This window comes from Polyodon spathula, unplaced genomic scaffold, assembly GCF_017654505.1.
Source record: "Polyodon spathula isolate WHYD16114869_AA unplaced genomic scaffold, ASM1765450v1 scaffolds_806, whole genome shotgun sequence".
In the NCBI taxonomy this organism is placed as follows: domain Eukaryota; kingdom Metazoa; phylum Chordata; class Actinopteri; order Acipenseriformes; family Polyodontidae; genus Polyodon; species Polyodon spathula.
The window spans coordinates 241,868-255,549 of record NW_024472293.1 but is presented as its reverse complement, the minus strand read 5'-3'; the positions used below and the strand labels follow the sequence as shown (position 1 = coordinate 255,549).

The window sequence follows — 13,682 nt, the reverse complement described above, 5'->3', positions numbered from 1 at the left end:
GAACAGGAACTAGAGCCCTGTGATCTCACTATAGCAGTGGTAACTATCTACTAGCAGTATGATCAAAGCTGGGCTTCTGCAAAAGCGCTTCTGCAAAAGGGAGTCTTGTTTTCAAACTGGTAGAACAGGTTTCTCCCACCTGACCCAATCCAACAGCAGCTGCTCCATTAATAAGCATCCGTATTTTACCACAAAATAATAAAAGCCACTTCTTGCTACCCGGACTTCCAGAGGATAAAAGGATTGAGGCGCCAGCGAATCTCCCAGCAGAGCTCAGCGGTAGCGGTGAGCTGAGCCCAGAACACAATTAGCTATTTCAAACTGGGAGAAATGGGATAAAAATCTAAATTGACGACTAATAAAAAACTACTGATGTAAAGTTCCTGCTGCTTCCTGATCACATCATGCTGGAGAGGACTAGCTGTATTCTGATCATGTGGATCTACAGAGAAGGGACTATGATGCTCCAGTTTATCTACAGGGCTGCAAATCCTACACACAATACAAACAGAAGGGGGGCTGCAGGTACTGCCTGATAAAGCGAAGAGGCACGAATGTGGATTTGGAAGCCTGTCCTCTAATAAAGAAAGGCACACCACACACACTGACATGTTCAAACCAGCGATTTATTTTAAACATAACAACTCAGTCTAGGAGTTGTTCAGTTTAGCTACTTAACACACCATAAAACAATACAATATCTAATAATAATAACAACTCAAAACACCAGGATGGGAACTGCCAACAGCTGTTTCCAGAGAGAACTCTCCTATAAAAAACAAAAGTAAAGTTTTAGCACACAGAATGCTTAGAATACATTCACTATGAATTGCACTGCATCAAATATTCTTGTTTGAGTGCCCAGTTAATTTTACCTCCCCTTTTATCCCAAACGTAGACTGTCCAATGATGTGCCCTCAGTGCAGCAGACCCCCCACAACAGCTCAGGAAAAATCGACGGTCAAGGAGCATCCTCCACTCCCAGCACCAAAACCAAACTCTTTACACCCGGGAGTTCTAGAGCAGAGGTCAGCAAGCTGCTGGGAACTGAAGACCCCTGCTGGTGCCTGCTACGAGCTCACCGGGCCAGTAGGGGTCAGTAACACCAGTGGCTTAGCCTCCCTCCTCTGCAGGAGAGCCAATGCAAACGCTCCCTCAGGAATACCCAGAGGAGACTGAACCCTGCATTGTGTTAAAACCGACACTTACAGTTCTTCCAAGGCAGGGTTCTGGGCACTCGCAGTCCTGCTGGCAAGCTGCTGCTTGCACTAGGCTCAGGCCTGCAAAAGACGCTGTGGGTTATTACAAAATGATAAAATCAGAAAAAAAAAATCCCACTATTCAGAAGTACCAGGCAAAGTGAATAAACTAGAGTTAGCTCTGCTTCTGCTCACGGTCCCTTTGAGGGGGGGTGTATTAATGGCTCACACTGGCATTGCACACACAGTGCCTGCAGTACACAGCTCCTAGCTGAACCCCAGCCACCCCCCATGTAACACAGGGAGCCACTTACCTGCTCTCTAGGATAGAAACTGTATCAATACCCCAGACAAACGGCTTGCAAGAGGAGTTATCCACTTCTGCAGAGGGAAGAAAAGACGATTCTTAAAGACAGCAAAGCAATTGTATTGTACAAATGTTTCCAAAATGCCCCCCCCCTCCCTGATGTGAAAAAGGGGGGCTTCCAGAACACAGAACTGCGCAAGACCCCCCCCTTACCTTCATCCCAGTCCTCTTCAACGCTTGGGTTTTGCCATGTGCTCACGGGCACTTGCCACTTCTTGTCATGCGCGTTCTCGACCACTGGAACAGAAAACACGTCAGCGACACCCAAGCCCTGAATCGTGACTTCATGTCAATGCAGAACTATTGGCGCCCGGCCCGAATCAAACAGAGAGCAGTGTTTGACTTCCTGTCCTGAGCATTCGGATCACCCGTACAGCAGGATCAAGGTAACCCGATTTCGACGGGGAAATGTTCCCCTCGCACTGCAGCAGTACTAAAACTTCTCAGTGGGTTTGTATAAAAATCGCTAGTCAGTATGGGAGTCTCCACGCCAACCAACAGAGGCAGCACAGTGCATTATGGGCAGTCAAGCACAGGAGAAAGCTGAACCTGGTACAAACAGAAAAACACTGGTTCTACTAGGTTTTGTCCCCCCCCCCCATTGTGAAATTTCTCAATCGTGACACCATTTCGGAGAGCAACCCTATAAAAATATTTTCCATTTGAACATTAGCGTCCAATTGTGGTGGAGTGGCTGTGAAGCACCTCTCAGAGGAAATGCACGACCACAAATAAGCCAAATCTGATTGAAAACCAATTTATTCCTACATGCCCCAGCTACAGCAACCGTCCCCACCACGTCTGAAACCAAAGATACACCCCCCCGGGGCTGTGCATGCAACACACGAGCTCCGCCCCCCGGGGCTGTGCACGCGACACACGAGCTCCGCCCCCCGGGGCTGTGCGCGCGACACACGAGCTCCGCCCCCCCGGGGCTGTGCGCGCAACACACGAGCTCCGCCCCCCGGGGCTGTGCGCGCAACACACGAGCTCCGCCCCCCGGGGCTGTGCGCGCGACACACGAGCTCCGCCCCCCGGGGCTGTGCGCGCAACACACGAGCTCCGCCCCCCGGGGCTGTGCGCGCAACACATGGCTCAGGTGTGAATCCCATCAGCAGCCCCCGAGCCCCTGTATCGGACTCCACATCTCACAGCTGTCCTCGCCGATGATGCACCGGTCCACGCAGTTGGCGATGTGGTGACTCAGCTCGCTTCTGGGGAGGAGGTGACGGGCGTTGAAAGGGCAAGACTTGAGTTCCTGGGCCAGCTTTGGGTGGTTCTGAAACAAGAGGGGGGAGAACAGTGTTCGGTTGAAAGAATGTCTCAAACCAATTCTTTAAAAAATGCTGGATTAAAGGAATCGTTCACGCATTTAAAAGCAAATAAATTTTAGATTGCCCCCCCCCCCCCTTCCGAAAAATTTACCAGTATAAAGATCTGCCTTTAACTATAAATGTGTGTTTACAGCACGAGACACTTCCCATTTGCACAGAAATATTGCTCGCATCACTGGCTGAGAATATCCTTTACAATAGGCTGATAAAAATCAAGTGCGATGAACACAAAACGTCATTTAGTAATGGTCAGCAGCCAGTGGAGTTCAGCTCTAGTTCATGTTTAAGGGTAGGGCAGGCTGAAGGCGGTCTGCAGAATGAATAGGTCACCTTGCTGCACTTGACGAGATGGTAAGGGAACCTCAGCGCTCGGATCAGGTGATTCTTATCGTAAGGACACTGCAGCAGTTTATCAGGGTTCCACATGTCGGCTGCCTCTGGGGAGAACAGATAGGACACCCGGTTCAAACTTTCACCCTGCAACCGGCCAAGGGAGACCGGCTAGAGCAGGGCTTCCCAACCCTGGTCCTGGGAGACACGGGGGCTCCCCAGGACCAGGGTTGGGAAGCCCTGTCCTAGGGGATAGTGCGCACAAAGACATACTAATACTACACAAGACTGGAAATGACTGCAAGCATCTAGGTCTGCCTGCTCGGAAAGGGTCAACACAATACACGCCATTGTTCTCGTCTGAAAACAGGCTACTTTATTTTGGCGCACTTTTAACTGGCATCTACCCATTAACTATATTGTTATGATAACTTACAAAAAAAAAAAAAAAACGTTATTTACATAAAAGTCTAGAAAGCAATGCATCAAAAACTACCAAAATAAAGCTTGCGTTAGGACTTTTCTAAACATACATTTGCTCGGGATGGCTAATGGCGCCATCCTCAAACCGGTGCGGATTTGCACGGCATCAATAACCGATATATATATAACGTATTTATTTGCAATGCGTTATTAAAAAGCGTGGTCCGCTTCGACTCACCCCGATCAGGACGACACCCGGGCGGGTCGTCTGCTTCCACCCCGAAGGCTGCACCCCGAGGCTCGGACATGTTGCTCAGGCTGAAATCTGGCGTTACTTAAAAAAAAATAAAATAAATTGAGGTCATAAAACTTACAAACCTAACCGGACAGCGCGATTCCGTGCGCTTTCCAAACCCGACAGTCACACCAGCGTTTGGTTACCTTGCTTCCAGTTAAAGAGTATCGCGTTTCATTACAAAAGCGCTTTGAAGAAAGTTACGGTTGTTGGCAAACAACTAAAAACAAATATTGTACAAAACATAACATTCTTTTTTTTTTTTTTTTTATTAGGTTAATTCATAACATTGCCCGGATGTATAATACCCCCAAACAAACAATTCAACACAAAACACTGTTAAAATACACAAATCCTACATGTTATAACTCGCAGTTGGTTTGGTTCTGCGCACCAAAATTTGCGTTTCTTATTCTGTCCTCGCCTCGACTTAACCACACCGACGAGGGAAAATCGACCGTTTTCATTAAATGCGGATTTAAAAATCTGCAGCAGGCCATACAAACACTTTTTTCTTTAGCTAGTGAGAAACTAATCGTTTTTTTTTTTTGAAGGTGTGCTTACCAAAACACGAAGCCGAGTTTAACACCACCCGGCGTGGATCACGTCAAGCTTAAAAGCGCTGCGTAAGGGCTGACCTCTGTTTAATTATGACAGCTATTCATAGTGAAGAAGAAGAAATAAAACATATGCATTAACACAGAGCCTGCTGTTTTGTTTTAGCACGATAGAAACAAACAGTTGTTTGCTGTTTTTGATTTCTCTATACTGGGTCTAGCATTTGGATATAATTGTGTTAGTGTTGATTTAACTGCGTTCCAAACCAGAATATTTACTTTTAGAGTATTTTAAAAATAATAATAATAATAATAATAATAATAATAATAATAATAAATAACTCGGAACAGTAAACTGGACACTATAAATGTTTACCTCTAGTGGAAGTATCATGGGATATATTTGCAGAAATTAATTCCCCCCCCCCCATGTGTTTCGCATCGTCTTACCCTGTTTTACATGCATTTTTCAAAACCAGCTTTTAAACATCATCAACTCTTTATATTTACCGCATCCCATAATGATAAACAACATACTGAAGTTCTTTAGAGAGTATTAAAAATGCATGGAAAAAAAACCCAACCCAAAACGAAACCCTGCACACATGCTGCCTATCACAATAAGAATTAATAAGAGCAGCATTAGATTTTGCATCGTCTTTTTTTTTGCTTGATGGTACTGGCTTCGTCGTGGCCTCCTTCAAACCTACTTTTAGAGAACCCAAAAAAAAAAAAAAAACACACACAAAGAAAACGCAGCAGCCCCTTGGTAAGAGCGCGCATTTTAAAATACCGGTTTACTCTGGTCAGGTTTGAGCTGGCCGTGCTGAAATACATTTTATAAACGGGGTTTTCTAAAAAAAAAGCGTTGTTCTTTTTACGTGGTTTCATTTCATGCAGGACACCAACTTGTAACCTTTATAGTTAGGTAGAAGCAGAGCACACACACACACACACATATGAAAATGGCACGTTTAAACCATTCCCCAGAAACAACAGTGACACTTTCTTTGTTAAATTAATCTGTACAGCAGAAAGATCGTAATAAAATCTTTTATTTAGCTTATTGACAGCCCTGCACTACATACAAACTAAACAGAGAGAGTGAGGAGACTTTTTTTAATACAAAAAAATGTTGTTTTTTTTAATAAAAACTACACAAAATAAATGAACACAGAGGGGGGGTCCTTCGAACTAAATCGAAAGGTTCAAGGCTTGACATGCAAGACTATTAAACAGCTAAAAAAAAATAAAAAAATAATAATAATAATAATAAAATAATAATAATAATAATAATAATAGAATATCTGACAGCTAAACTAGACAGGCACAGACTGAAGTTTCCCTCTGTAGGCTACTTCTCAAAACAGCGATGCTACATCAGTTTGCTGTTTACGAGGTACTCTGAACCCTAAAAAATTAAAGGACAGTGCTGGTTATGAGAGCAACCAGGTGGACTGTGCTTGGAGGAACACACAGTAAAAGAAATGATCGAAAGCACCAGCAACAGGGCAATATCCTGGGATCTCAATACTGTGTCGTTTTCAGCTACAAAAAGAGAACTCGCACCCACCAGGAATAGCTTTTTACATCTCAATCTGTTCTCTTCAGTGTTGTGACAGTTTCCAGTTTTGTACGAATGATAACCAGCCTGCAGAAAAGTTTGCAGAATTTAGTGAACTTGTGTGAGTGTTAAACACTGCCTTCTTAAAGCAAGGTTAGTTTTCTACTGAAAAATATAATTTCTTGGTGTAACTACATTCTTAAGCGTTTCTGCTTCCACAGAAAGGAGGAAGACCTTGTTGACCACCCATTTGGTTTACATTCTCCAAAGGTGGTTTCTGCTAGTTCAGACCCGCCCATGAAGTCTGTTAGGCAATTAGACAATATCCTGCTGCCACTAGAAGTGGTAGATTTATTGAATCTTTTTGCTTCATCATTTTTGCAAGAAACACCTTTTTCGAGTTTTTGAACTTGGGCTTGTGAGGAAACAATTTATAACTACTTATAAAAACACTCAGAACCATGAACTATATTGTTCTATTAGAAAAGAAAGGGTGAAGTATAACAAAAGTTCCCGTTTATATAAAAGAAAAATTAACCCAGGAGCTTTCCGCAATGGCGCAATGCACTTCCATACAGCCACCTGAATTTTCCGAATACCCTTTGTGTAAAAAATTCATGAACTATAAAATCAACTAACCCCACCCGTTCTGGACCCCTCTCGCTCCCACCCGTCCCCTTTAATACACAACAACAACAACAAAAAAAAAGATTTTTAAAAAATAAAGCATTTAAAAACACACATTGGAGAACTGTACCACAATAAAAACATTTTTGTTTTTAAAAAATAACAATAACTGGGTGGGGTGGGGGGTGTTAAGAAAACATGACATGTCCAGATCACTCTTAAGAGAGCCAAGCCACAGTGCAGCTCTGACCCGGTGACTCCAGGCACTCCAAGGCAAGGGAACGCTGTGATCCCACGGTGCCTCCCTGCTCAGACAGCGAGTCTGCTGGAGGCTGCCTGCGTCATGGGGCTCCACACTGAGCCGGGGGAGCTCTGGTCCTGAGAGTAGGCTCTGCTCTCACAGCAAGCCTGTGCTTCCATCTTCACCGCGCTTCCCTGGCACAGCCGCCGGTGCCTCAGCAGCCTGTCCGTCCGGGAGAAGTTCTGGAATTATAAAGGCCGTGATCGTTAACAGCTCTTGTTCCGTGGCCCGTATCGTTGCAGGAGATCGTGGCCGGGGGGGGTGGGTGAGGGGGTGCATCCCTAGGGGGAGGGGTGATTGATTAGTGATTGTTTTTGCAGGGTGGCTCTCTCTGCGTGTGTCTCTCTGTCTGCCTCCCTGGTATTGACATGCAAACACGCTGAAGCAAAAGTGAGTAGAAGAGTTATCACGTCACCCCTCTCCGTCTGCTCTGCAGTGGGCATGCGTACCAGGCCCGGGTTTGCCACGCCCATTTCCGCGAGGGTGGCACCGGCTCGCGACTCACCTGCTGACAGCGGTCGCACTGGTACGGTTTCTCTCCGCTGTGGACGCGTTTGTGCCGATCCAGGTGATAGCGCTGGATGAAGCGCATGTCACAGACGTCACACGCAAATGGTTTCTCTCCTGCACAGCAGGGATAAAAATATATATATATTACTGAGATACACTCAGACATTAAAAAAAAAAAAAACCTAGGACCTGGGACAATCAATAACGACAGCTGTACACAGGTCTGAGAAAGAGAACTCCACTCTCCACACTGCAGAGCGCTCTAGCAGTATAGGAAAGAGAACTCCACTCTCCACACTGCAGAGCGCTCTAGCAGTATAGGAAAGAGAACTCCACTCTCCACACTGCAGAGCGCTCTAGCAGTATAGGAAAGAGAACTCCACTCTCAACACTGCAGAGCGCTCTAGCAGTATAGGAAAGAGAACTCCACTCTCAACACTGCAGAGAGCAGTATAGGAAAGAGCTCTGCAGAGCTCTAGCAGTATAGGAAAGAGAACTCCACTCTCCACACTGCAGAGCGCTCTAGCAGTATAGGAAAGAGAACTCCACTCTCCACACTGCAGAGCGCTCTAGCAGTATAGGAAAGAGAACTCCACTCTCCACACTGCAGAGCGCTCTAGCAGTATAGGAAAGAACTCCACTCTCCACACTGCAGAGCGCTCTAGCAGTATAGGAAAGAGAACTCCACTCTCCACACTGCAGAGCGCTCTAGCAGTACAGGAAAGAGAACTACACTCTCAGCACTGCAGGTGTCAATGCTAGTTTCATACAGTTACCACTCAGAGTTGCTTGCTAAAGGCACAAGCTGCTACCTGTGTGTGTTAGAATGTGTCTCTTCAGGTGATAGCTGCTGCGGAAGGCTCCATAGCAATGATCACAAATGAAGTTTTTCAGAACTTTCAACGGACAGTCCCCGTTCTCATCCACCGCAACCACCTGGAGGACAGAAACAAGGGTTCAAAAAAAAGAAAAAACCCTTCAACCCAGCTTGCTACTGCTATATGATTATCCAACCCTCCCCAAAAATAAATATATATATATACATACACACACTCACACACATAACGGTAATTTCATACAAGACTTGGTTTCCAAATGAAAAGATACTTCAGATTGAAAACTGAAAAATAAGGTGTTCATGTTTAAAATTCTCATCACAGGTCAGTGTAAAATAACTCGCTTGGAAGAGAACTCGTTGCGACTGGCTGGTTCTCTCGCACATTTTTTTCTGAAGTGATCGTGGTTTCACACTGCAACGAAACAAAAGTGGAATTCCCGAAATAATCCGAACTCTGAATGGGGGTTCACCCAGAGCAGTGAAAACAGATTACCGTTAAATATACAGATCAAATATTAATACACACCTAAATGTTTTATTAATAAATTGCATTTTTCAAAGAAGTAAGATACATACAGCTGTACACAGGTCTAGGAAAGAGAACTCCACTCTCCACACTGCAGAGAGCTCTAGCAGTATAGGAAAGAAAACTCCACTCTCCACGCTGCAGAGCGCTCTAGCAGTATAGGAAAGAGAACTCCACTCTCCACGCTGCAGAGCGCTCTAGCAGTATAGGAAAGAGAACTCCACTCTCCACACTGCAGAGCGCTCTAGCAGTATAGGAAAGAGAACTCCACTCTCCACACTGCAGAGCGCTCTAGCAGTATAGGAAAGAGAACTCCACTCTCCACACTGCAGAGCGCTCTAGCAGTATAGGAAAGAGAACTCCACTCTCAACACTGCAGAGCGCTCTAGCAGTATAGGAAAGAGAACTCCACTCTCCACACTGCAGAGCGCTCTAGCAGTATAGGAAAGAGAACTCCACTCTCCACACTGCAGAGCGCTCTAGCAGTATAGGAAAGAGAACTCCACTCTCCACACTGCAGAGCGCTCTAGCAGTATAGGAAAGAGAACTCCACTCTCCACACTGCAGAGCGCTCTAGCAGTATAGGAAAGAGAACTCCACTCTCCACACTGCAGAGCGCTCTAGCAGTATAGGAAAGAGAACTCCACTCTCCACACTGCAGAGCGCTCTAGCAGTATAGGAAAGAGAACTCCACTCTCCACACTGCAGAGCGCTCTAGCAGTATAGGAAAGAGAACTCCACTCTCAACACTGCAGAGCGCTCTAGCAGTATAGGAAAGAGAACTCCACTCTCCACACTGCAGAGCGCTCTAGCAGTATAGGAAAGAGAACTCCACTCTCCACACTGCAGAGCGCTCTAGCAGTATAGGAAAGAGAACGCCACTCTCAGCACTGCAGGTGTCAATGCTAGTTTCATACAGTTACCACTCAGAGAGTTGCTTGCTAATATCACCCATTGGTCATCAATCAGCCTTATATATCGTGGCCTCCGTTCACCGCTGTCATGGCGTGGCGGCCGCTAGTCTTACTTTGCAGGGCGTCCCGGACTTCCGGTTTTTCTTCTTCAGCTGCTGCTGCTCCTCCGACTCCTGCGGGATTTTGTCTTCCAGAATCCGGGCAGCGTGGAAATCTCCTTCCTTCCGGATCACCTGCCGAAAGATTTAAAAAAAAAAAAACTCTCCTAATGAATCCGCAGGACCTTTCTGCACCAGCTGTGACCGGGAACCAACTCTCCTACAATTTATCTGGGTCGCTTGCCCTTTAGGAATAGACCTCTCAGTCTTTGCTAGCATTTTCATTTCTTTAAAAATCTGCTTTTAACCCTGATCATTTTTAAAGCGCTTTGGCACACGTGCTCCTGAAAGGCGCTATAGAGATATTATTAATGCTGCTATTGTTAATATCACATGCACGTAATTCCATTGCAGCCTTCATAACGCATCTGTACACAAATCTGACCCCCTCGCCCCTGCAGACTCACCAGTGGGGGGCAGCTGAGTGCTGCAGGCATGACCATGTGATTGTGACTGTGAGAGTGGGTGTGGCTGTGTCCTCTGTCCCCGCTGTCCCTGTGAGACGCCCCTCCTCCCCCACTGCTGCTGTGGGACATCTGAGACATCATCTTCTTCTGGCCCGCCATGGAGCTGGCCTGCATGAGAGCCATGCTGGAGAGGACGGCCTCGCACCCCAGCAACCCCGCCTGGGACACGCACGAGAGAGAGAGAGAGAGAAGCACGCGGGAGGAGCATGGTTAACACATTTCAGGAACGCTCAGCTGGGCTCGGGTGTGTCAAAGTTTAGGTCACAAGGGCTGACTCCTGCATCGTCTTCAATCAATGTCTCCGCTTGTCAGTCAATGAAACCGGCTTCAAATGAAAGCAGCTGAACAAATCGCAGCAATTACTAGTGTCTCTAAAATATCAATTCCAATTCCTTCCAAGGAAATTTTACAAAACGGAATTGGAATTGCAAAGCAGGAATTGACCCCAACGCTGCTTCAAACACAGACGAGCGTTACACAGGGTAGTGTAATATATGCAGCTGGAATATTTAAAAGCAGGAAGCCACAAAAGAGTAAGACTGACTTTATGAAAACCTTCAAAGACACGCTTGTGTCTTCGTGCACGATCAGGCTTTTACACAACAAACAAAACACAATGAAGCTTTATTCAATTCTGCAGCACGGCGGCCAACATGTGCCAAAACAGCAGCTCAGCAATTCAAGCATGTCATTTCTGATTGAAGGGCTTTCTGTACCGCAGCTACAGATGTGAAAAAGCCTCGGCATGCAAACTCAGAATCTAATAAAAGTGAAAATGAAAAAGTGAAAGTAACCCATTTCATGTGATCCCTCACCGCGCTGCCTGGTAAATGGGCCATCGGTGCGGGCCGGCGTGCGTTACGGGGAGCGCTGTGCCACTGGGGCCCCTCGATCAGGCTGCTCTGCTTGGATTAACACTTCATCCACCCCAGTCATCTGGCAGGAACCCAGCGGCCACAACTGCCAATGAGAAAAAGGCAAAGAAATGCACACACACGCTGTATTCACACAAATTCATTGAGGCAGAGGTGCAGAAAGACAGGCCAATGTAAAACTGAAACGTGCTTTTTGAGTTCGCTGCCCTGACCCTAACCCTAACTAAAAACTCATTTAAATCTTAAGTGTTCAAATTCTCTCAGCTGACCAAATTGACCCAATTTACAGGCAGAAATACATATGTACTGTTTGTGTGTGTGTGTGTATATATATATATATATATATTGTAATACTGTATAAATAATGGAGAAGTAATTGATCTACCGAAAACTAACTATTTTAATAAGTAGCTATAGCGTTTTGGCTCCTGCCCTCTTCAGACAGCATGGCAGAAACAGTCAGATGTTGTCGTTTATGTGGTAAAGTGTTGTAGCTCTTTCTAGGAGTTTTATTATTGAGTTTTCAGTTTGCCAATGACACTTCTTCCTCGTTAAGTCTTTCTAATGACTGCTGGAGGCTGATTCTCCTTGAATAGAGAGCTGTTTGCTGCTCTCTCTCTCTCTCTCTCTCTCTCTCTCTCTCTCTCTCTCTCTATCTCTATCTATATATATATATATATATATATATATATATATATATATACATATATATTACAAAAAAGACAGTTTAACTGCTGTGTACATATTGTTGAACAATAAGAGAAGTACAGTTCAAATGTACATGAACTGGTTTGTTATCTAAGTCCAGGGCGTTTTGTAGAACAGTCAGCTGGATTCATGTTCGTGTTTATTGATCTAATTTTATAACCCAAGGCATCGGGAAAGGTTTTGGTTAGGGCAGGATGTCTATTTAGAGTAAGAGCAACGACGGTTTAGCAGAAAACAGAGATTTGAATAAAAAAAAAAAAACAATTACAAAAGTAATGAAATTCAGCCGTGGTTTGACTGACTACACGTTAACCTACAATATCCCAACCAGCTCACCTAGAAACAATTACACACACACACACAGATATGGCCGGGCTAAACTTTAAGTCTAGGTAAAAGATTTTTTTGTTTTTTGTTAACAGACGGCTTAATGTGTTAAAAGGTGAATTTACAGAAAAGGTTGAACACTAAAGCAGGCAATGTATTTATTGCCTTTACTTGATAGCACCGGCCAAGCACAGGGGTGCGACCACTCTGTTCCACAGCGCGGCTGAAGCGACCCCAAAAAGCAAAGCATCCACAAACAAGCCGTCTGCACCGCCGCTTGTGCACAGGATGAAGCCGATGCGAGCCGCTCGTAACGCAGTGCACGGAGGGAGGGTCGGCGCTCACTACTATTACAATGCATCACTCCCCGTCTCTCTGACCCCACGGCGGGCTCACACAGCGGGGTCTGCCAGAGCTTTCCCTTCACGCCGCTTCGTGCTGTTTGCTTGTTCGTTTACCAGAGCGCTGCCTCATGTGCGCTAGCATGCACCCACCCCCCTGCGAGTCCATATCGCTGTATTAGACTATAACGGTTTACCTGGGTTTGGTTTCGTTTGTTTTCTCTCTGTCTTAAAAACGACTTCGTGATCTCAGTTTACAAACACAGGAAACGCCACCGGAAGTGCTCCCCGGGGAGAGCGGAGGGACACGTGACGGTGGCTGCAGGCAGACGGCGAGGGGGCCATCTTGGTAAAGTACAAGGCGCCCTGAAGCTCAGAGCGTCCTTTTTAGTGAAGGAGAAAGGGCTTTTTGCAGTATTGCTTGGACTTTGTGTATTACCTAGAAACAGCCACTAGATGCTCCCGTTATCAATGAATATGTTACAAAACATAAAGCGAACACGTGTTGTAGCCGAGCATGCTTTGCAGTAGAGAAAACTTTGAGGAATGCACGCCAAAAAAAAAAAAAAAAAAAACTTTTTTATGAATGGTTGTTTGCGTTCCAGAAGCGCTGCTGCATTCCACAAGCTGTGACGTCATCACCGGAGTGTCGTGTTGCATTACGACGTCACCTGCCTCTGCAACGTAAGCACGTTACTTTACCACCTGTTCTTTTCCCTCCATTGACTATGAAAGGTGTAGACTTTTCTTTATGGCTAGATCTGTAAGTCACACTCGTTTCTATAGATATCTATATATAACTAAATGGTTTCAATTGGATTTAGAGTTATATAGTGCGACTGATCACCGACATGCACGATCTTCAACTTTGTACACCAAATCTCCAGCCCCACTTTATAATACGCTTAAAAACCAAGCAATACTAAATAAACCGCAAAGACTTGGTTTTTATTCACAGTAAAATGCAGTACCCGGCGTTTCTATAAAACTGTTAAAAAGAAAATCAAAGAGTACAAACCAC

General features: G+C 45.3%; 2 protein-coding genes across 7 annotated transcripts; both read right to left on the bottom strand.

Moving 5' to 3' along the window:
• Positions 1-630: 630 nt before the first annotated feature.
• LOC121308930 (gametocyte-specific factor 1-like) lies at positions 631-4,792 on the bottom strand. Of its 5 annotated transcripts, none has more exons than XM_041241654.1 (7): positions 4,513-4,792; positions 3,892-3,987; positions 3,231-3,337; positions 2,719-2,845; positions 1,720-1,803; positions 1,514-1,580; positions 631-1,292 (listed from the first exon to the last, which is right to left on the bottom strand). In XM_041241654.1, the coding sequence occupies exons 2-7, from the start codon at positions 3,959-3,961 to the stop codon at positions 1,193-1,195; spliced, it is 555 nt and encodes a 184-aa protein (XP_041097588.1). In that variant the 5' UTR covers positions 3,962-3,987; positions 4,513-4,792; the 3' UTR covers positions 631-1,192. The 5 variants fall into 5 exon arrangements, with proteins under 5 accessions (XP_041097588.1, XP_041097589.1, XP_041097591.1 ...); XM_041241655.1 differs by lacking the exon at positions 4,513-4,792 and adding an exon at positions 4,308-4,497; XM_041241657.1 differs by lacking the exon at positions 4,513-4,792 and having other exon boundaries at positions 631-769; positions 1,210-1,292; positions 3,892-4,496.
• A 731-nt stretch (positions 4,793-5,523) lies between these two features.
• znf740b (zinc finger protein 740b) lies at positions 5,524-12,956 on the bottom strand. 2 transcript variants are annotated; one of them, XM_041241652.1, is made up of 7 exons: positions 12,859-12,956; positions 11,205-11,370; positions 10,351-10,569; positions 9,899-10,018; positions 8,320-8,443; positions 7,503-7,621; positions 5,524-7,179 (listed from the first exon to the last, which is right to left on the bottom strand). In XM_041241652.1, exons 2-7 carry the CDS (start codon positions 11,247-11,249, stop codon positions 7,006-7,008), a joined length of 801 nt encoding a protein of 266 aa, XP_041097586.1. In that variant the 5' UTR covers positions 11,250-11,370; positions 12,859-12,956; the 3' UTR covers positions 5,524-7,005. The 2 variants fall into 2 exon arrangements, with proteins under 2 accessions (XP_041097586.1, XP_041097587.1); XM_041241653.1 differs by having other exon boundaries at positions 11,226-11,370.
• Positions 12,957-13,682: the final 726 nt, after the last annotated feature.

Excerpts from the sequence above, each read along its gene's own strand:
- LOC121308930 (XM_041241654.1), bottom strand. The coding sequence starts at position 3,961 with ATGTCCGAGCCTCGGGGTGCAGCCTTCGGGGTGGAAGCAGACGACCCG. Across the intron at positions 2,846-3,230 it reads ATCTCGTCAAGTGCAGCAAG|AACCACCCAAAGCTGGCCCA; the intron begins GTGACCTATTCA and ends CTCTTGTTTCAG. Across the intron at positions 1,293-1,513 it reads GTTTCTATCCTAGAGAGCAG|CGTCTTTTGCAGGCCTGAGC; the intron begins GTAAGTGGCTCC and ends AATAACCCACAG.
- znf740b (XM_041241652.1), bottom strand. The coding sequence starts at position 11,249 with ATGGCCCATTTACCAGGCAGCGCGGTGAGGGATCACATGAAATGG. Across the intron at positions 10,570-11,204 it reads TGAGGGATCACATGAAATGG|GCGGGGTTGCTGGGGTGCGA; the intron begins GTTACTTTCACT and ends TGCGTGTCCCAG. Across the intron at positions 7,622-8,319 it reads ACACATTCTAACACACACAG|GAGAGAAACCATTTGCGTGT; the intron begins GTAGCAGCTTGT and ends CCTGCTGTGCAG.